The sequence below is a fragment of the Schistocerca nitens genome, chromosome 6 (genome assembly GCF_023898315.1).
Source record: "Schistocerca nitens isolate TAMUIC-IGC-003100 chromosome 6, iqSchNite1.1, whole genome shotgun sequence".
NCBI classification, from domain to species: domain Eukaryota; kingdom Metazoa; phylum Arthropoda; class Insecta; order Orthoptera; family Acrididae; genus Schistocerca; species Schistocerca nitens.
The window spans coordinates 397,194,033-397,216,846 of NC_064619.1; the positions used below are offsets into that span (position 1 = coordinate 397,194,033).

Sequence of the window (22,814 nt, forward strand, 5' to 3'; positions counted from 1 at the left end):
GTGAGTGTTGGTGCAGGTGTAGACGAAAAGAAGACTCTGGTTGGCTACATTTGCCTCCTTTTTAACAGGAAGTGTCTCGCTGTTTGATGGTGCACTGAGCCGCCGTTAGCACGTGTTCACTTTGCCCCTAGTTAGACAAACTGGGCCTCCGCAGCAACCATAGTAACGAGTTATTCATTGCGCATTGTGTTAACAAGATGCGACGAGGAGCACGCGAGAGTGGCCTGAGACAATGCGTGCTAGTGGAGGGGAGCGCCGGGCGACGTGCGCAGACAAAACACGACGGACTGCCGGGGACGAGAGAGCAAATTAAACTGTGTGCCCGGCTTCTGGCTCACTCACTCCCGCCCTGTCCCCACCCCCTCCCTCGTACATAATTGCCCTGCCATTATCGTGGAGTGCCCGCCCCCTTCACAAGGAGTGGAATTACATTGTTTCGGGAAGTTCTTCAAAGTAGAAACAAAATAGTGGGAAATATACCGTTCTTTTACAGCACGCTATCCAAGGAAGTCCTGTTTCCCCTTTGTAAACACTTCAGTGTTAATGACAGACCCTTAACGGACCTCTGAACCGTTGGGCAACTAAGTGACCCAAATCGCATCTCTCCAGTAACACAGGAGAAGGTACATGATGAATATTACTAGGAACGAAGACACGAACTACTTAACTTCGGAATTGGATGTGAACATCAGTATCTATACTCTCTAGTTTATGTAAAAGCAGTTCTTCTAGTGAATATCAAAATATTGGTTTTAGCTGTCGATCATAGTACCACCGAAGTACTGTCGACGAAACTATATCGCTGCCTACCGCTAACTGTGCATGTAGAATCGGAATTTCATTTCCATTCGTAGCAGCTCTCTTGTAATTACATTGTAAAGTAATTGGAAGCCATTCTTTTCCGAAATATGGGAACTCAGTTATTACTTCATGATTTCCGTATTCAAGTTCGTAATTGAAACAATTATGGAATATATAGAATCTTGGAAAGATGACACAATAAACTCACTCTTTTACTCTGATTTCATAGTGGAAAGGAATATAAGCTAGACAAAATGTTAACGCTGGCAAACAGAAATGCGACAGTTTAAATAACCAACAGAAGAAACGAGTAGAAAATATTTTTTTGCGGTGTTGTGAGCGCATCTTTCCAGTGAAAGGGAACAATTACATTTTGAATGAGTGATGCTCTAATCTTGCACAAAGAAACATCTTTCACAGATGTTGGAAAGTAAAAATATAACATATTTAAACACAGTTGAGAAGTGTTTTCCTCCAACAATAGACTTTTGTAGCTTGTAAGTTAGACAAATGGTCTGCGTCGTTTAATGGAGAATTGATGTCTCTTGCATATATGCATCAAGTAAGGTTTTTTCTTGGCAGCTGCAGACTGAACTTAAACTTTTAGAGTTTTGTGGTGTTTCGAAGAGTTACGTAGAATGTTGAAGCATATGAGCTCGTTTTTACCAAAGCAGAAACGCTACACCAGCGGCGTGTGGGTGGTGTGCACAGTATACGGCTGCGTAGCTCCGGCACCACACGCTCTGTTCACCGCACAGTTCTAGACATCAGTAAGCGCCGAGCAGCAGCCACAAACGTCGCCACCTCAACTGATTCGCCCGTGAAGTGCGAATTGCAAAGTGATACCCGTTACCTGCAAGCAGAATGGACCAGCGCGGCAGAAATTCTTCGAAGAATGAAAAATGAACTTTGGTGCTGTGTGTGACTTCCGGAATTCTTCTGATTCCTGACAATGCCCTTTCTCGCAGTACCAGTGCCACCCAACGGTTATTTCAGCAGTTTTTGTCGGACATTTTTGATCGTCCACCAGACAGTTCTAACCTTATTTCCATCTTTTCTTTAAGTAAAGACATAGCTGTAACGGCAACTCTTCCAACGGCACGAGGGGCCTTAAGGCAACGTCAAGGATTATTTCTATTTATTGGTGGACGACAGTTAATACAAATGCCTCAACCATCACGTGGATTATGTCGAAAAGTTACTGTAAGTGTACAAAGCTTCTAGTAAGAAAATAGTTTTTATATGCATTTATTGCTGCTGCGGTTTTGTTGGAGAGGAGATCTGTCATCGTCGAATAGCCACGTTCGTTGATATATCACAATTAGATCGTGCTCTTCTTCTTGCGCTGTCGAAAGTCGTTGCTTCCTGAAAGAAGCCCGCGAAAATAATTATTTGGTCATATGCACATTATCATTAAATAGCATCTCAGTATACTTTAATTATCTGACAGATCGTTTCATTAATTATTGATTCAACCTCCTCGTACTGTATTCAAGAGATTTGCACGTATACACCGAATATTTTATTTACTGAACAACTCTGTCGTGTTTCCCCATACTTATCATCCTGATGTTTCTACTCCCACCTAATTCCTTAGTATTTACCAAAAATATATTTCTGTATCTCATGCAATCTGTGTCTTTGTCTGTCCCATCAGTGCGGAACCTGTTGACTTACCAGTAAAGTAATAATTTTCTACTGTTGTTACAGGATGAACGCACAGCCAGATAAAGAAATATCATGCTAGTGTTCATGTGACTTTTCTCGCAATAAAAATGTGTATGAACTTCTTGCTAAATTACATCTTTACTTCCCAATAAATGGGTCAATAAACATTTGTTATATATCATTTGTTGTAAATAGGGCACATCGCTCATTAGCACATCTTTCGTTATTAAGTATAACGTCCACTGTTCTATAATTCTGTTCTTTATGCATACGTTTCACCTTGCCCTTCAGACAAAAAATTGCTATGGAAGTCAGGGGAAACGTTATTACCATAATCAAACATCGTTTTACGAGTAATCGCGGCAGTCCGCTGAGAGGACAACATTCATTTACGAGAGCGGCAAGTCTAAGGTATTGTCCAACAGCGGTGTCTGGGTGAGGGGAAGGGGGGGGGGGAGGAAGGCGAGGAAGATCAGTCTTCGTTGCTTCTGAGGGATTCATATCGGAGGACAAGCCCTTAAAGCCGGTTGTTTAAGGCAAATAAAATACTACAGGGTATGTGAAGGCATTGTCAATACGTAAAATTTTCTAACGTTTTGACAACATGAAATGTATCGGCAGTTGCGAATTTGGACCACCATTAGTTGCGTAATACAATGTCGACAATGAAAATTTGTGCTGGACCGGGATTCGAAAGCTCGTTTCCTGTTTATCGCGTGACGTCGCCTTATCAATGGGCTGTTGTTGTTGTTGTGGTCTTCAGTCCTGAGACTGGTTTTATGGGGCTCTCCATGCTAATCTATCCTGTGCAAGCTCCTTCAGCTCCCAGTCCCTAATGCAACCTACATCCTTCTGAATCTGTTTAGTGTATTCATCTCTTGGTCTCCCTCTACGATTTCTACCCTCCACGCTGCCCTCCAATGCTAAATTTGTGATCCCTTGATGCCTCAGGACATGTCCTACCAACCGATCCCTTCTTCTAGTCAACTTGTGCCACAAACATCTCTTCTCCCCAAATCCTATTCAATACCTCCTCATTAGTTACGTGATCTACCCACCTAATCTTCAACATTCTTCTGTAGCACCACATTTCGAAAGCTTCTATTCTCTTCTTGTCCAAACTATTTATTGTCCATGTTTCACTTCCATACATGGCTACACTCCATACAAATACTTTCAGAAACGACTTCCTGACACTTAAATCTATACTCGATGTTAACAAATTTCTCTTCTTCAGACACGCTTTCCCTGCCATTGCCAGTCTACATTTGATATCCTCTCTACATCGAGCATCATCAGTTATTTTGCTCCCCATATAGAAACACTCCTTTACTACTTTAAGTGTCTCATTTCCTGATCTAATTGCCTCAGCATCCCCCGACTTAATTCGTCTACATTCCATTATCCTCGTTTTGCTTTTGCTTATGTTCATCTTATATCCTCCTTTCAAGACACTGTCCATTCCGTTCAACTGCTCTTCCAAGTCCTTTGCTGTCTCTGACAGAATTACAATGTCATCGGCGAACCTCCAAGTTTTTATTTCTTCTCCCTGGATTTTAATACCTACTCCAAATTTTTCTTTTGTTTCCTTTACTACTTGCTCAATATACACATTGTATATCATCGGGGAGACGCTACAACCCTGTCTCACTCCCTTCCCAACCACTGCTTCCCTTTCATGTCCCTCGACTCTTATAACTGCCATCTGGTTTCTGTACAAATTGTAAATAGCCTTTCACTCCCTGTATTTTACCCCTGCCACCTTTAGAATTTGAAAGAGAGTATTCCAGTCATCATTGTCAAAAACTTTCTCTATGTCTACAAATGCTAGAAACGTAGGTTTGCCTTTCCTTAATCTTTCTTCTAAGATAAGTCGTAAGGTCAGTATTGCCTCACGTGTTCCAACATTTCTACGGAATACAAACTGATCTTCCCTGAGGTCGGCTTCTACCAGTTTTAGGCTATCCAAGATGATTCTCGATCAGATCCGATCATCCACATGTCGTCAACGATGTGTGGTATCGCACTGTTGCAAATATCTTCCTCACGGTATTTAGCTGATTGATAAAGGCCATTTGCAACAGTTGCCGAGAAGTAGGAGAATATTAGACCTCAACATTGGCCGCGGAAACCCGCGTTTACATCATTACCTAAATTTTAGGACATATTGCTACTTCCCCACGCGTTGTGCTGTCTTGAAAATCACAAGTCGAATAGATAACGAACGTTTTTGAGAAAGATAAAGCTTCGCAGGTGCATGTTTGCCTTCTTATAAGAGTCACGAGAGTTTGGGCACGGTAGGATGCTAATAGCAGAGAGTGTAGCCGTAACTGAAGGTACTCTTATGACGAACTTCATACATTTATCAGAATTAGATCTGCTAGCTCACTCGCGTTCTGCGTCAGCGTAAGGTACGAGGGTTGTTCGGAAAGTAACGTCCGATCGGCCGCGAAAAGAAAACCATAGTGAAAATAAAATATTTTTTGTTCGCAACAGTTAGCTACACCTTCCAGCTACCTCTCTAAATACTTGCCGCTCCGACTTAAACATTTGTCGTGGCTTTGTACAAACTTTCCAGTACCCTGGTCACAGAAAGCAGCCGTCTGTGCTTTCCACCAGTTCTCTTCGCTCGTCTGTCTTTCGTTGTTTGTGCCAAAATGTCGTCTTCGTAGCCAGCGGTTCATGTGAGCAGAGATGAACAACGGAGGGAGCCAATTATGAGCAGTATTGCGGGTTATAAAACACTTTCCATCGAAAACGCTGCAGGAGCGCCTTTATTGCCCCTACAGATTGCGGCTGAAAATTGTCTTGAAGAAAGAAACGCGTGACACTTCTATTATGTGGGCTGCGTAGCTTCAGGCGAAATCTCTCACCAGATCCACATACTTCACATGAGACACTGTTGTTTTATTCATTACTATGTGATCACTTCGCTTTCTGAACTGAAAAGAGTGCCGTGAAGTGATCGATAGGCACACTAAAGACACTGCCCAACACATCTGTGCAAAGTTCCGTCGGTTAGTCACAGTGGTTTCCAACTAATGCCTAATCGGATCTTACTTTCCGAATACGTCTCGTACGATTACAGTAGTGGGAAGTAAAGATACTTTGCTAATTTTTAGTCGATAAACGATTTTTTACAGTAGTTTCGTTTACTGTTCTGTTCAGCAGACAATGTTGTTGATATCAGGGTCAGTATTATGAAATGAAAACAACGATAAAGGACACTTATGTAAGCAAAAACGTTTTACAGTGAAGTCAACAGCTGACAGCTCTAAAAGCGTTCGATACAGTTCTCCGCTTTCGTTTAGTGAACTAAATACGAACGTACCCAGTATGGGAGAAGATCTGTGACTTCATTCAGTGCTCCTTGACGCAAGTGATCAGTAGATGTAAAGGGAATTTCCTGAGTACAGCAGGGGAGTGCCAAAGGTCCGTTACTGTTTGTAATTTATGTGTACGATCTAATGGAGTGGTTCCAACTTTTGTGAGGCCAGTACCCACGACTGAACTCAAGTATTGCCTATTATGTCTAACGTAACTAGAATGAAAAATAATGTTGTCTCAGAAGTTTTATTTTAAAAGCTACAAAAGGTAAGCGATATTTAGTTGTTGTAGGTTTTATTAAACCATTAACTAATCAGTCAGAGAGAGAATAAGTACCGCTTATTTTCAGTAGCCATTTTTTTTTCTTCTATAAGATAATGCAGCATTCCCTGCTCATCAATTGTGCTACCTTAAACTCCTTCTTAGATAGCAAAGTTGTTAATCTATACTGAGGATAGAAACTTTTAAAACACGCTTTTCTGCACAAATCCCCTCTGCAGCTACACTTGCTTCACCCACACTCAGCACAAGTTGAAACAGTAGTGGTTAGTCATGGGCACGAAGTAGCAAGGGCTGGTTTATCTTCTGAGTAATATTTTTGTTACACTGTGACACATTTATATCCCCAAAGTCGTTTCGTTTCCTATCTCCTTTCTTCTTTTTTTTTATAAGGAAGTTTGATACGATAGTAACACTTATATTAAATTAACTATGTATTGACAGTAATTAAATAACCAGACCAATGTACTGAACTCAGTTATGACTGCCTTTATTTTAGATTGGTTTCCGCTAAAACAAAAGACAGAATTAAGAAAATCTAGATTGAACGAAAATGGACATCGGTAAATCTTTCAATGTTAAAAATGAATTTACACAAAACTTAATTAACCAGGCCAAATTTAGGACTCCGGAAGCATTACTTCCGTTTGATTTTTAAAAAATGGTAAAGCTTCTGATCCATTTGGAAGAACGTACAGCCATTAGACAGTAAGTAAACTTAAGAATAAGAAACGCATTAACCAAACTGGTGAATGAAGTAGCTACCGTACGTAGTACCGAAATGGCGCCATGCTGCTTGCACATCACTGCAAGAGATATTGCCATAAAAGAGTCGAATGGACGTAACAACTAATCGCTTGCCAGCCTTAAAATACGAGGGCTGTCCAGAAAGTAAGTTGCGATCGGCCGCGAAATGGAAACCACTGGGAAATTCCGGTAAAGCTTCGCACAGATGTGTTGGTCAGTGTCTCTAGTATGCCCGTCAATCGTGTCGCGACGCTCTTTTCAGTTTTGAGTGAACAGTGAGCACGTAAAGATGCGTAGGGAATAGCGTCTCCCGCCAAGCATGAGGGCCCGGTTAGACATCTCGCCTGTGTCATGCAGCCCACATAACACAACTGTCGAGCAGTTCCTTCTTCAAGCCAATTCAAATGGTTCAAATGGCTCTGAGCACTATGGGACTCAACTGCTGTGGTCATCAGTTCCCTAGAACTTAGAACTACTTAAACCTAACTAACCTAAGGACATCACACACATCCATGCCCGAGGCAGGATTCGCGCGGTTCCGGACTGTAGCGCTTAGAACCGCTCGGCCACTCCGGCCGGCTCAAGCCAATTCTCGGCCGCACACTGCAAGGGCAATGAAGACGCTCCTGCAGCGTTTCTGATGAGAAGTGTTTGATCACTCACAATACAGTCCGTAATTGGGTCCCCATGAGTCTCATTTCTGCTAACAAAAACCGCTGGCCATGAAAACAAAATTTTTCGACAGACAACGAGCTGCAGACCTGGCCGAAAGCACAGGCGGCTGCTTTCTATGACGAGGATATTGGAAAGTTGACACAACACTACGACAAAACTCGAAGTTGGAGCGGCGACTATGTAGAGAAGTAGGTGGAAGGTGTACCTAACTGTTGCAAATAAAATGTTTCCGGTTTTCACTGTGGTTTCCGTTTCGCGACCGATCGTAAATTACTTTCTGGACAGCCCTCGTATATACACTATTTCACTGGGGAAGTAGAGTGGCAAGGAGAAAATAAATATTAGAACACTGCCAGGTCATTGCAAGAACACGCAGGTCCGAACACAGTTACAGGATTTTCCCAGAGACAGATTCTCACCAGAGAAAGATTCTCGCCAGAGACAGATTCTCACCAGTTTCAGTCACGTCGACACCAATCCCGCATGTAATAGTCCGAAGTAGTCTCTTGGCAGCGACAATGGATGAGCAGTGACGTAACGTTCAGAGCACTCAGAGCTTACATGGTCCAGGAACTTTCATTTAACCGTCGAGGCAGTAGTTCGTTCCACATCAAGGAAGAGGCGCTGCTAGCCGCGCGTTGCTGTCCAGCTGTCTTTTCGTCCACAAACTGCTGCCCGGTGTCCTAAACGACAAGCGACCAATTCTCTCTTTGCATAGGGCAGACCAGCGCTAAGTACACACAGCCACACCTCCCGGTGGCCACACGGCGACGGGAGAAAAAATACGTGCAGCAATGATATGATGTATCTATGATCGGAGCCAGAACCAAATCGAGCCGCAACACGGCTCACAAATTAATTGTGTGGTCTACACTCACTGTCTCCAAATCACCCTATTGCTATACTCCCTACAGCTGAATTGGCAGAAACTGGAAGACTTCAGGCTGCTAATGCTTTGTGTCTGACAGCTGCCTCTAATAATAACCTGTAATAAGAATACATTACAGTGTAGGTCATACAGCAATGTGATACTCATTACATTGTTATTTTTGTGCTGTCACTTTGTTGACTGTTGCAGAGTTAAACCCTAAATTTCAGTTCTCTCAGTTTTCTCAATAGTGATCTGCAAAAAGAAGGTCGACATCCATCCAGTGATTCCATTTGAGTTCACGAAACGTCTCTGTAATACTTGCATGTCGTTCGAACCTACCAGTATTATATCTAACCGTCCGCCTCTGAATTTCTACGACGTCTTCCATTAATCCGAATGCGTGGGAATCCCAAACACTCGGGTAGTACTCGAGAATGGATCGCACTATTGCTCTATACATTGTCGCGTTTATCGATGAAGTTCATTGTTCCAAAACTTCTCCCAATAAAACGAAATCGACTATTCACCTTCCCCAATACCATCCTCAAGTGCTCTTTCATTTCATATCGCTTTGCAACGTCACCCTAGGTACTTAATCGCTGTGACTGTGTCAAGCAGCACGCTACTAAAGCTGCAATCAGCTTTCGGACGTTCAAAAGTTCAAATGTGTGTGAAATCTTATGGGCTTAACTGTTAAGGTCATCAGTCACTAAGCTTACACACTACTTAACTTAAATTATCCTAAGGACAAACACACACACCCCTGCCCAAGGGAGGACTCGAACTTCCGCCGGGACCAGCCGTACAGCTTTCGAATATTAGAGCGTTGTTTTCAATACACATAGATATTAACTTAATTTTTCCTACATTGAAATCAAACTGCCATTAATCACATCAAATACAAAAATTGTGTCCTCCAACAGTCACTCAACGACGACACAATGCCATACACCACAGCATCATCAGCAGACTAGCAGATTGCTGTTCTCCCTATCCCTCACATACTTCACGTATATAAAGAAAAACGGCAGTGTTCTATACGTTACGTAGTCTTCGAGCCACTCACATATCTGATAACCTATTTCGTATGTTTGTACCTTCGTTAACAGCCTCCGGCGGCGTACCGTAACGAACGCTGTCGGGAAATCTAGGAATATGGAATCTGGCCGTTGTCGTTCATCCATAGTTCACTGTATATCATGCGAGAAATAGAGCCAGCTGAGTTTCGCACGAGCGATGCTTTCTAACAACAGGCTGATCAAAGCATAGGAAATTTATTACATTGGAACTGAGGATATGTTCAAGAATTCAGCAGCACACAGATGCTAAGCATTCTGGTGTGTAATTCTTCGGGCTCGTGCTTTTTCCTTCTTCTATACAGGAGACAGCTGCGGTTTTTCCCAGTCATTTGGGACTTTACGCTGGGCGAGATATTGGTGATAAAAGCAAGCTGGATTAGGAATCAGTGACGTAGAGTACTCCCTGTAAAACCGAATTAGGACTGCATCCAGACCTGGTGTCCTGCTTGTGTTCACCTCTTTCAGCTGCTTCTCCGTGCTAAGGATGCCTATTATTGTGTCCTCCATAGCACGACCGCGCTTACACCATGTTACATAGCTGCAACTGGATCACTGCTTCTTCTGGCTGCATTGATCAGTCCACGGTGATACACCAACGTATCAAGTGACTCAATTCACATTATGATTATGGGTATGTCGGAACATGACCACTTCTGTCTGCGCTGATTCCACACAGCTGAGGGCACTTACGGAGCACTGAACTGCCGTAGCATGGGTCAGTGGAGGAGATCCACATGACCACCTGGTACTGCTTACACAGCATCCACAGCTCACCAAAGCAACCAGTGCGATCTTTTGAGGGGATAAACAGTATTTTACCCACTGACCGTATCAAATGTGCAAAGTTAATAATGTTATGTGTTAATGTCTGAAGTTCTCAGTTTCATTTCGTAATGTGGTGTAGGAAACCTGAGCTTACCCGGCTGTTCCATCTGTTGCGCTGGCAGGTGTCGTGGCTGCACCGGCGGCACGACGCGCTGCAGCTGTTGACAGTGGGCCGGCAGGAGTACAGCGCCGACCAGCGCGTCACGCTCAGCTTCCGTTACCCCGGCAACTGGCGGCTGCGCATCGAGTACGTGCGCCTGCGTGACCAGGGACTCTACGAGTGCCAGGTGGCCACGCACCCGCCGAGGGTGCTGCGGATCTATCTCACCGTCACCGGTAAGCTGACAGGTCTCGTAACTTACACTGTGTTGAGATATGCTGATGAGCCATAACATTAACACCACCTACTTAATAGTGTGTTGGTCTATTGTTGGAACTCAGTTCATTAGCATGGATTCTGGAGGGATGTGACACCTAATGTGTACGCACAGGTCACTCAAATCCCGTACATTAAGAGCTAATGGTTTGTAGGCACTGTGTTTGCGATCAATAGCATCTCAGATGTGTTCCGGAGGGTACAGAACAGACCAATTTGATAGGCTTGACATCAACGTGAGATCAGTATCATGTTCGTTAAACCATTGTAGCACGATTCTGGCCTTGTGCCACCACCAGGTATCATGCTTCAACGTACCACCACCCACAAGGAAGATATCAAGCATGGGGGATGCAGGTCTGTAGAAGAAAGGTCTAAAAAGCACTACAGAAGGAATGGAGGAAGAGACCACAAGTAAATTAGAGGAGATGCACTGTGTAAGTTTGAGCTGCGTGAAAATGATAGACAAAAGGACGGATTGGTTCCAGCAAACGAGTTATATGAAACAGAGCAGTGCTTTACTATCTCTCCTCCTCTCGTCGTTAATGAGCTAGTTACAAAAGTGATAGCAAAAGTTAGAGAGGTCAAGGTGAAAGCAATCGTGTTCGCGGATGATTTCACAATCTGGGGAAACAGGGAGGAGGAGATTCAGGAGCAGCTGGACGCTTTGGAAGGACGTGTGAGACATATGGAATTAAATTGAATGTAACTAATGTGAGATCCTGTGTGCATAATAGGCCAAGTAGCGGAATAAGGACTGAAGGTGAACAGATGAAAAGGCTATAAAGTGGCAAGTACTTGGAAAGTGTGATAGACGGCAATTGAGGAAATGGGAAAGAGATCAATGGACGTGGCAGATAGGCAGAAGCATTCACGTGAAGTATTAGGAGCCTGATTTAGAACACAGACATCCCGAATGTTAAGCTAAGGGGTAATATGATGAAGTTACTACACCCCAGAACTTACTTATGCAGCAGAAATATGGGTCATGAACAAATGACATGAAGCAGATTACAGGCATGTCAAATGTTCCTCAGAAGCAGGATATGACTAACAAGAACAGAGAGGATGAGGAATAAAAGAGGGAGAGAAATAGTGACAGAGGAACCCTTGTTGAGTGGGATAAAACATTAGGGCTAAGATGGAGTGGGAACTTAAGGAGAATGGAAAACAAGAGAATTTCCACGGAGCTACATGAAATCAGGATCCGAGGAAACGACTGAAAGGAAGACCACGGGACACATAGCTAAACAGTGTGGAGGTGTTTGTTGAAAAAAGAGGCGAGGACTGAACCAGAGTGAACACAAATGATGGTCCGCAAACAGGACTCGATGGTAAGGCGTATTTTCAAAACAGGCCCGGTCTGATGATGGTAACGATGATGATGATGATGACGAGGGAGGCAGTTAGTCCTCAATAACGCTCACGTAGACCACAGCTGTCATGGTGACATGGTGTATTTGGTTACTACCACAGCTGCCATGGAAACCCTGGTTAATGATCCCAACCCCCCCATTGCATAATACCCCTCCCTCCCTTGCCCGTGTACGATCGTGTCGCATTGCGACCATTGACCAGGCGCAACAAGAAAGGTGAGTTAATATCACGCTTTCGTATGAAGCAGCTACACAACAATCGGCATTTACGATATCGAGTTTTATGGATCGATACGGTAAGTTCGTTGATTTGAAAAAAGCGTATGGGGCCTGCAGGTGGCCAAATGAATTGCCGAAACTGGTTCCTTTCAGAATAAAATAAAATACCTTAAAGTGTAAGGCTGTTAGTAAAGTTTATTGAATAGAATAAAGTGTTTATGTGACCAGACAGCACTTTTCCATTGAGCCACAGTCGAATCTGCTTTACTCTGTCGTCAGATTTGCCCCAGATCGCGGCTTACCCCGTTTAGCCGAGTTCGCAAGCCTCTGATCTCCATGATCTATGATCAGGGGTGGATGTCCCTAATCTAGTCGCCTACTTGTGGTTTCACCTACCTTCAGCTACTTTCCATAGATTATCACGGCAGTACCTTTTAAATAGCAGACAAGCCCCGCCGCTTCCGAAATACATATGTCTGTAGATTTCCTCTTTTGGGGCCCTTACGAGCGCTGGAACTAACCACCTTTCACCTCTACTCCACATATATATACCACTTATAGTCCGCAGCTCGTGGTCGTGCGGTAGCGTTCTCGCTTCCCACGCCCGGGTTCTCGGCTTCGATTCCCGGCGGGGTCAGGGATTTTTTCTCCCTCGTGATGACTGGGTGTTGTGTGATGTCCTTAGGTTAGTTAGGTTTAAATAGTTCTAAGTTCTAGGGGACTGATGACCATAGATGTTAAGTCCTATAGTGCTCAGAGCCATTTGAACCATTTCATACTTGTACATACTGGCATGCAACGTCACCAGTCAGCATTCATCGCTACGATAAACAATGGCCATAATGTTTTCTCTCATCCATGTACTTTGTAAATACAAATAGTCAATGATCGCCAAAGTTATAAAAAACAATTTTTTTCCAAAAAAGGAGAGCACTATGCGGTTTCAGCGTATATGTCCCATCTACAGATGCATACTAAAATGTGACTCCACAGAGGATGCATAACTAAGGTTAAAGTAGCTTAAATAAGTTTGCCTATTTAGCCGTAATTGTACAACCTTCGTGGACTCACTTTTTTGCGTGCACATGAAGAATTGACATATGTCCTGACACCAGATGGCGCTTTCTTTTCTAGAAATAATTAATTTTAGCAATTTTAGCAGGTTTTGTCAGTGATGGTGGGTACCAGTTACGGACGTGCCGTGAGGAAAAGAATGTTTGAAATGGCTCTGAGCACTATGGGACTTAACATCTGAGGTCATCAGTCCCCTAGAACTCAGAACTACTTAAACCTAACTAACCTAAGGACATCACACACATCCATGCCCGAGGCAGGATTCCAACCGGTGACCGTAACACATCGCGGTTCCGGACTGAAGCGCCTAGAACCGTCCGGCCACAGCGGCCGGCTCCCGTGAAGAGAAACGTCTATGAAATACAAATACGATGAATGCTGACTGTCACCTAACTTTTTCTGAGTGATATGTCGTTGGACTGTGTTTTCCTGTTAATCGTTAAGCTTTTCATCTCCACATACTTAATGCATCCTACATCAGCTAGGACGTTTTATCTTTAAACTTAAGATTTGTGTAATTTTTGAAGAACGCATTACAGATTTGGCAAATGAAGTCTGGGACGACTAAGTTGGGTATGTACAACGTACTGTAGGTGTACAGTATTAGATAATATATACCATGTTCCCTCACACATATTCGCGTTATATTGCATTGAAACACACGTATCTTGCTCACTTGGTCCGTTTTCACGAGTGCTTTTTCCTTTTGTTACCTTATTCTCTTTGCTAATGAGCTAATAAGTGCCGTGGAATAATGAATTCCATTCATCAACAGGCCAGCGGTACATCATACATGGCAAAATAGGCAAGAAAAGAAAGAAACTGGGAACAAAATGAGTAGAGCAAGAAGGGTGGCTGTTATTTCCAGCACATTTCATCGTAACAGAGATGTGTTTAAGGTAATAATGCCTTCAGAACTGCCACAGGCAAAAAACGTGGTAGTGATCTGCATTTATATGGACCACTGGTCGCCAATCTCCATCTCTTTCTCGTGTTATTCCAGTCGGTTTGTCAAAGGAAAGGTTCTTCTTTTTGAATAGCCGGAGCGTCTCTTATTCCAAGGCCGATGCTGCTCACGGCAATTATAGGAGTGAATGTCTTTCTTTTCGCTAGTCACTAGACTAGAGGTGGCGTTTAAGTGTATTTCTGCCAGCTGGAAGTCAGTTCCGGTTCTGTTGGCGGAAAACCGTTTGGTGTGAGTGGTTAGATATGGCGAATGCTGCCAGCATGGACTGGGATTAGCACTAAGCAGTCGCAGCTACGGTAAATTATGAAATTCAAGCGCCGTATTCCACAATGAATTTCCTCTCTGCGGCGGAGTGAGCGCTGATATGAAACTTCCTGGCAGAGTAAAACTATTTGCTGGGACAGGACTCGAACCTGCGAGCTTTGCCTTTGGTGGGCACGAGCAAAGGACCCAGGTTGGACTCCCGGTCCGGCTATGATGCTATAATTTGCCACATCAGTAGCCAAGGTCGATGATATAGAATAGTTTATTGGAGCATGTTCTCAGTAGTCGACCTGATTGATGTGTAGTTACATTTTTGGGTGATCTGAGAGTCTAAATATGACAGCTAATTACTGTCAAAACTGGTCATAAGATAAACTATTTCACTTAAAGCGATCTTGACTACTAATGATACAAACAATAATTAATGAGGTCGTATAGTTATTAACAATTAGTCATATCTGCCGGCTACGCATATGGTGAACCCGCAGCATCCGCCGTTCGCTATCCAGTGATGAACCTGGGATCAATATTTTGTATGGCTCTTATCAATTTTCATAAATTTGTCACGCTTATTCAAATTTATTTTAACTTACAAAGTATTAAACGCACTGTTGAGGCCTTACTACGAATTTCATTTTAATATTTATTTATGTCAATATTTCTTCATGTTTGGCCACTCAGTCAAGACGGCTATAACGGATGGACAATGCCAGCTGGACTGGTTTTTTTCAATGGCCAGTTCGTACCATGCTTCACTGCCTAGAAGTAGCTCTTTACTCCGTAACTGGAAATATCCACTGAACCCACTGACAGCACTATTCCTTTTTCTCTGTAGGAATCATAGCCTCCTGACAAGCCCACTGAACTTACGCATAGTGGAATGTAGTAGTGAAACCACGGGTCACCTATGGGGTGCTGGTACGTACGCTGCTGACTGTTAACATTACAACACCAAGGATAGTAAATAACGAAATAGTATTTACGGTGCATAGAAGGAATACCTGATATAAGAGGGTTACTCAAGACGTGCAACTTAGTACACTAAGCTACTACCTCTGGCAACAACAACAGCTTTGTCAAAAAAAAGTTAAGGGTTTCTATGTTGTTCATGAATCATACACTTCCGAAAAATATTAAGCATCCTGCGACGGATTGTCTCAAGCGTCTTGAGCCTTTTGTTGCAATTCAGCAACGACTTTAGCAAGTCGTGGAGGGCTAGTACGTTCCCGCTCTAGTGTCCCATCTGTCTTCAATTGGAGAGAGATACGGTGATCGTGTTGTCCAGGGCAGTTTGCCTATCACAAAGATAACGTTGCACTGGAGCAGCAACCGTATCTCGACGTGCACTGTTCTGCTAAGAACACGCATAACACTTGCTCGACGATATGGCAGTGGCAACGGGATAACAGCATGCGCAATGTAGCGGACACTGGTTACTTTACTCAGCAGGAAGATCAAATGTAACCTAGAGGAGTAACTGAAGTTCCCCCTCCCCTGCAAACACACACCATGAAGCCTGGGATGTTGTGGAAGAACTCACACCGGAACAGGCGCCTCATCAGATCCACACCATAGACGTGTGAGTTCATCAGTCGCATATAGACTAAACCTACTCTCTTAACTGAAGACGACGGAGCTCCGTCCCACTCTCCACTCTAATTTTTCACTGCAGCACAGTAACCATTCTTGATAGTGTCGTGATGTCAGTGGTAGCTGGCCAGAGGCAGATGTGATATCAAATGCTTTTCGTTGCGACGGAATCTTCTCACGAAATTCCAATCATCAACTTTACTCCGAATGTGAAAATATTTTGTTGACACCGACCTACATAGAGCGGAAAGATCACCACGATAAAATAAGGGCAATCAGAGATCGTACGGAAAGATATAGGAGTTCATTCTTTCCGCGTGCTATACGAGATTGGAATAATAGAGAATTGTGATGGTGGTTCGATGAACCCTCTGCCAGGCACTTAAATGTGATTTGCAGAGTACCCATGTACATGTAGATGTTGTCTCGATTGGTCACAGTCCAGCCGAATTGTGATTATAGGCGTTTCTTCTTCTTCTTACGAGAAGAATTTCACCTTCTTCTCATAAACAGGCCAACATATTCCACCTTTGAATAAGTATCTCCCGGCAAAATATTTCCTTATATACAGAATGAAGATGACGACACTGCCTACTTTGTATAGTGGTGCTCAAATGCTAACAGTTGGCGTACACATGCTTGTACGGCACATAATGTCAGTTTTATCTTCGTTTGAAGCTATATTTACGATGTTACAATTTTGATGGTCAGTTATACACAAGGCACCTGTCCTAAGAGAAGTCAGGCAGACTTTCTTTGATGTACCAGGAGATATTTACAGTTTCGTTTTCACATTGACTAGCTGGAGTCCGTCGAAACAAATAGTGATCATCACGTCTTTCATGGGAAGCTCAGAGTGTACGGAAAGCGTCGACATGATTCCCGTCACAAACAAAATGATTTTTAAAGTAAAATTTTAGGCGCCAATTCAATAGAGCTGTTGCATGTTGGTCTAGATTGATATTTTTGCTATCGTTATGTATTAAAAGTGACAGTAAGACTCGAAGAATAAACAGTTCTTCAGCAGCGGCAGCACTGCCCTTGCCCATGTTGTCTCCTATCGCCAAGTATGCATCGCTACTGAGTCGCTTCTGTAATGTTGTTTATCCTTCTTGTTTTGCTGTCCATGTTGACAAATGTCAATAAAACAAATGGCACACTAGACTAACCTAGAATCGCGCTATCGAATGGGCACGTAAAATTCGGATTTAAAAATCGTTTGGTTAGTAACGGGTAACAAACGGACGCTATCCGTGGGCATCTAAGACATGAAGAGCGCTGTTTCTTTAGGCCGATTCCAACTGCTAAATGGAAAAACGTAATAGCATATATCTGCGGAAACACCACAGAAAATGCTGCTGATGACTGTTAGGAGAGACACAGTGGATATATACTAGCTAACATTAGCACTTGGTTCGACAATATATTGTTCAGTAATTACATGTCAGGCCAACCCGGCTAGCCGTGCGGGCTAACGCACGGTTTTCTGAAGTGGTAAGGAGCGCCTGGTCCCCGGCACGAAGCCGCCCGGCGGACTTGTGTCGAGGTCAGGTGAGCCAGCCAGTCTGTGGATGGTTTTTAGGCGGTTTTCCACCTGCCTCGGCAATTGCGGGCTGGTTCCCCTTATTCCACCTCAGCTACACTATGTCGGCGATTGCTGTGCCGAACCGCACAATAACACTGAAAGAGTGGTACGGTGTAGGATGGCGTAGGGGTGAAGTGGACTGCGGTAGTCGTCGTGGGGTTGTGAACCACTGCGGCTGCGGCGGGGAGAGAGCCTCTCCGTCGTTTCTAGGCCGCCGGTTAACATGCAATACAATACAACTACATGGCTAATGATTTATGTACTCTACTATTCGTCTGTCCGTTATAGCAAGCAATAACAGTGTACCATGATGCCTGTCACTGTATGTGGCTGCCCAGTTGAAGTTTGCTGCTGCGGTTTATCTCGAATCAGTGGTTCACGGTGTAGCCTTAGCATGCTGTCACGATAGACGCCAAATGTATCCACGAAATCAGAGATGGGGTGTCCCACTAGTCAAACACCAGCGATCTGGCTGCGATCGTACTCGCTGATAACGGGCATTGAACAGACCGTGGAGTCGATAGCCACGCCTACGACCAATTCAATGCCTGGGGAGGTCCTAGTGTGGCGACAGTGCCACAACATTCCGTAACCAGCAGAGGTTTATCTGTCACTGATGGCTGAGTTCCAAGAAGTCATACATAAAAGGATAATTACTTATCCTGATGAGTAAATACATCTGCTAATAAGTGCTGCGCTAAAATTAGTTAAATGATAATTTCTTCTTTAGCTCTTTCGTGTGCACATTGTGTCGTCGTAGAATGTCTCTAAGCTATGATTTTAAAATAGCGATGTTCAGTAAAAAAAGAGTCGTTTGCTTTCGGCAACTGAATCAACTTCTCCACTTTCATGTACAGTGCAGAAATCGCAGTTACGTTCTGCTGCAGACTTTAAGACTATCCTTTCTTGGAGATGTGTGTAGTGCTGAATTAAACTCACAGATAAGTAAAATACAATTTTTAGTAACAAGTGTAGTAATTAGTGTAAACAGTGGCATAAAGGCGGTTTTGGAAAACTCGACGGTCTCTTGGACGAACTCTCAACGGACAAACTGCTAACTCGAACCTGCTAATGTCTTTTTACATGTGTTGTATTTGAACAACTTGACGATTAGTTTTCAGGTATTATATATTATATTGTTTGGGCAATTATTAAGCCTAAGTCCGATTCAATTAGTGCAGGCGATCACAAATGTCAAAGACGAATTGATAGGGCGCAGTGCATGGGAATGAGCAACTTGGAAACGGCAAAGTTGGTTGACTGTTGACTTGCTACTGTCGTGAGCGTCTATGGAAAGTGGTTGAAGGAAACCACTAGTAGGCAGCAATATGCTGAACGTGAAAATCTCATCATATAAAGGGAACGTAGGAGGCTTGTCCGCTCTGTAAAACAAACGCCGATCTGCAGCGGGTCGGAGGACAGAGAAAATACTGGTGCAGACAGATGTGTTTGGAGCACACGGTTCAGCGTACATGGGCGTCGCACCGAAATTCTTACGTATTCCCATGCTCACCCAATAATACCATCAGTTACAATGGCATAAGGTACGTGGTGATGAAGACTGGGCCCGGATCAATGGAGGAATGTCACCCGGTGGGCGTATCACCTTTCTTCTAGTACTAGGTAGTTCATACGGTTATCAAGGCTTATAGCTGCTCTAAACCTGCACTACACAACGGAAGCCGATCGATGATGGTAATATTTTGCTATGGCAGACATTAACCTAGGTTTCCATGGAACTTGTGTAGTAATCTAAGGCTCTACTAATGCTGTGGACAATGTGAACCTTATCTGGGGCTTGTGGTCTTGCGGTAGCGTTGTCGCTTCCCGCGCACGGGGTCCCGGGTTCGATTTCCATCGGGGTCAGGAATTTTCTCTGCCTGGAGCTGACTAGGTGTTGTGTGTCTTTCATCATCATTTCATCCTCATTCACTCCCAAGTCGCCGTAGTGGCGTTACAGAACTTATGGAGCGGCGGCTGAAGCACCCCGCGAGGGGTCTCCCGGCAAACAATCCCATACGCTCATTATTATTATTACGTGAACATTACTGCGGACCACGTGCATGGCTACATGACTTTTTTCAACAGGATACCTATACGGTTCATAAAGGCAGAGTAGTGACACAGGAGCTTTCCGGAGCATATTGAAAAATATTTTGAACCTTGCTCACGAACGTAAGGAACTATGCCATATGTAAGGCGTCTGGGACGCATCGGACGCCAGAATCGCGTCCGCAGACCAACGGCCCGTAAACTACAGAAATGGCGCTGTATTACGATCCAAAAGTGGATCAAAACATTATTAAGCAGGGGGGTTTACACCTACATCTACATGGATACTCTGCAAATCACATTTAAGTGCCTGGCAGAGGGTTCATCAAACAACCTTCACAATTCTCTGTTATTCCAATTTCGTATAGCGCGCGGAAAGAACGAACGCCTATATATTTCCTTGTTTTATCATCGATCATAGTAACCTTGGCTCGTGCAATCAGTAGTTGTCTTTCAGTGTAATACACGGGCTCATCTTGTCACAAAGACGCCATTAACACGAGTTTTCTTGCCCCATTGTTTCTGTAGCCTGTAGAGTTCTATGTAATTAGTTCTGGTATCATACACTTCTTTCATACTACAAGTATCTCGACACTGCAAGCACAAGAAACAAATGTTACTGATCAGAAAGGTGATCTGATTACTATCAAGGAACTTCTTGAGTGCGAAATCACTAAATGAGACTAATGTATATGGCATTCGACGTCCCACATATTGTCTACCATGCAACCACAATATGGGCTGGCAATGGCAACAGATGGTGGGACCGGAGGTATCCAATAGTGAGCACAGCACGATGCTGGTCGACGATCAACTCGCAACAGTGCTGTAGTGCTAGTATTGTTGATACAAAGCAGAGCAGTGCCAACAACAAACGAAGCGAAAATTGCGTTATTTGTGTGCAACAGCAATTGCCGAAGTTAACATTTCATCAGAAAGGAACCCAGAGTATTTCTCAGATTCAGTAATAAGTGACAGGTGAAATATTAGCGTTTCTACAAACATTCAGTAGAATGTGTGGCGCCACACAACGCTCGACTGTGCAGACAACGTACATGCGGAGTACTATGACAATAAGTGCTTAACAAGTGAAAGTGATACTGACACAGGTGTCGAGCCATCGTCCTTGTCGGACAGGGCTCTACAAATCCCATCTCCATTGAAATATAGCAAAGGATAATCATTGTCCAAGGTGCGGGTACTAAACATAATTACGTACCGTACATGGAAGATCATCCTGAGTATAGTAAGAAGCAATTATGAACAGATTTCTTGTAATTCCGCAGAAATATGAGCGTGTAGTGCATAAGTGAAACTACCAAGATTCAAGGGAGGACAAGGCGCACTTCTTGCAAGAAATGGTGTTTGCGCGTTTCAAGGATGCTCGACGCAACTTACAAGGTGTTCGTGATAGTGATCTACTATATTATGTGCGTAAAACTGCCGGAGACATGGGTTACAAAGATTTAAAGCGAGGCAGTGGATGGTTGCATAGCTTCTAACAGTGCAACAGAGTGGGAAAACTTAAGGTAACGATATTTCAAACAAAGCGTCAACTAGACGATGCAGAGCGAACTGCGGAATAGGACCGAAAATTTGTAGATGATATAAGCAAACTTATCTTAACGTTAAGTAAGGGATTTGCTTTCAACTCGGACCAATCAGTATTTGAAGAGGAAATGCATGTGAAATGAACCCTGTTCATTAGTTATACATCAGTGCTTTAATGCATTATTGTAAATTATGCTGATTGTGAATCAGGATGGTAAATCGTCTGGAAAGTTATTTATTGTGCTGCGAGATGTTTGAGGTGCTCTGTCCCCTATGGCTCTTTCTCGTGTGTGTTATTTTTCGAGGACAGTAAGGAATATTTACGTCACAGCGAGCAAGAGTGGGAAAACGAGTGTAAGGGAAACAACTCTGGTATGAGCACTGCTTTTGGCCAAGATCTGGTTACTTAACTTCCTTTTGTTTGATTCCTAGACTGCGTATAAAAACCATATTCCTTTAGAACAAACTACCTCTCCTAAAAATTCTGTGACATTGAAATTCATTTCAATTGGAAGCAACACAGAGATTCAGCCTCTCCATGTTTATTTTTTTCCTTGCTTATAAAACATATTATCGCACTGTGTGCAGCTACGCCTTAAAAGACAGCCAGTTTCATGATAAGCTCCACCACTGACTGTTTCGCAATCGGTTGCATGTTACCAAATTCCATCAATTCTTATCATTCCGTTATAGCAACATGTTTCTTTAAGTGTGGATAACAGCACGATCTGTAACTCCTGAGTTTACCTTCGATCTTGATGGTGCGAACCTTTCTCACCACTGTGGCACGTAATTTTTCATTCGGTGTCCGTGGTGCAAGTTAATGGTTTGCTTTGAACATTTCTTGAATGTTGACGATGTCCATTTTGCGAAGTGTAGTTCACACATCTCATACAAGGTTTCTGCACCTCCTGTTGCACATTTAGAGTCATTAGTAGCTAATACTTTTGCTGTCACAACTGATAACAAAACACTTTAAGATAAGCCTTGGTAAAGATTGAACTTAAGACCTCACACTCAATTTGTTCCTTGAAAATACTTGGAAGTGGGCTGAAATGTGTGTTTTTCAGGGCCCAGTGTGAACTAGCCAGATGGGCTGTAAGGGCTTTCAAGTGAGCTAGATGATTTAGAGGTATGGCAGCGCCACCTTTCTGAGTCCTGCTGAAAAGTAACTGATACAGTACAGTTGGAAGCATGACGAACATGAAGTGCCATCCGGTGATCTAGCTTTTCATAAAGGCATGTACCAGCGTTGAGCTAACGCGTGTTGTCATGCTTGTCTGTGTCTTACTGATACCACCGTAAGTGCGACGGGTAACAGTGGCCACCTTGTGTTCTTCAACACTGCGAGCCCTCTGGTCCATGTATCTCTGTACTTACGGATCCCACTGAGACTGTGTGGTGGTGGTGAGAACAGCCTCGTTGCGAGGTACAACATGGCGAGCACTGTAGTCCAGCTGGCGCGGTCTGAAAAGTGCGTCTCTGTGT

General features: G+C 43.5%; 1 protein-coding gene across 1 annotated transcript in view; it reads left to right on the forward strand.

The window, feature by feature from the left end:
* Positions 1 to 22,814, forward strand: part of LOC126263377 (uncharacterized) — a 292,477-nt gene that overhangs the window by 214,274 nt on the left and 55,389 nt on the right. The window contains exon 5 of the mRNA XM_049960469.1: positions 10,395 to 10,608. Within this exon, the coding sequence (XP_049816426.1) occupies positions 10,395 to 10,608 (214 nt within the window). The remainder of the gene's footprint in view (positions 1 to 10,394; positions 10,609 to 22,814) is intronic.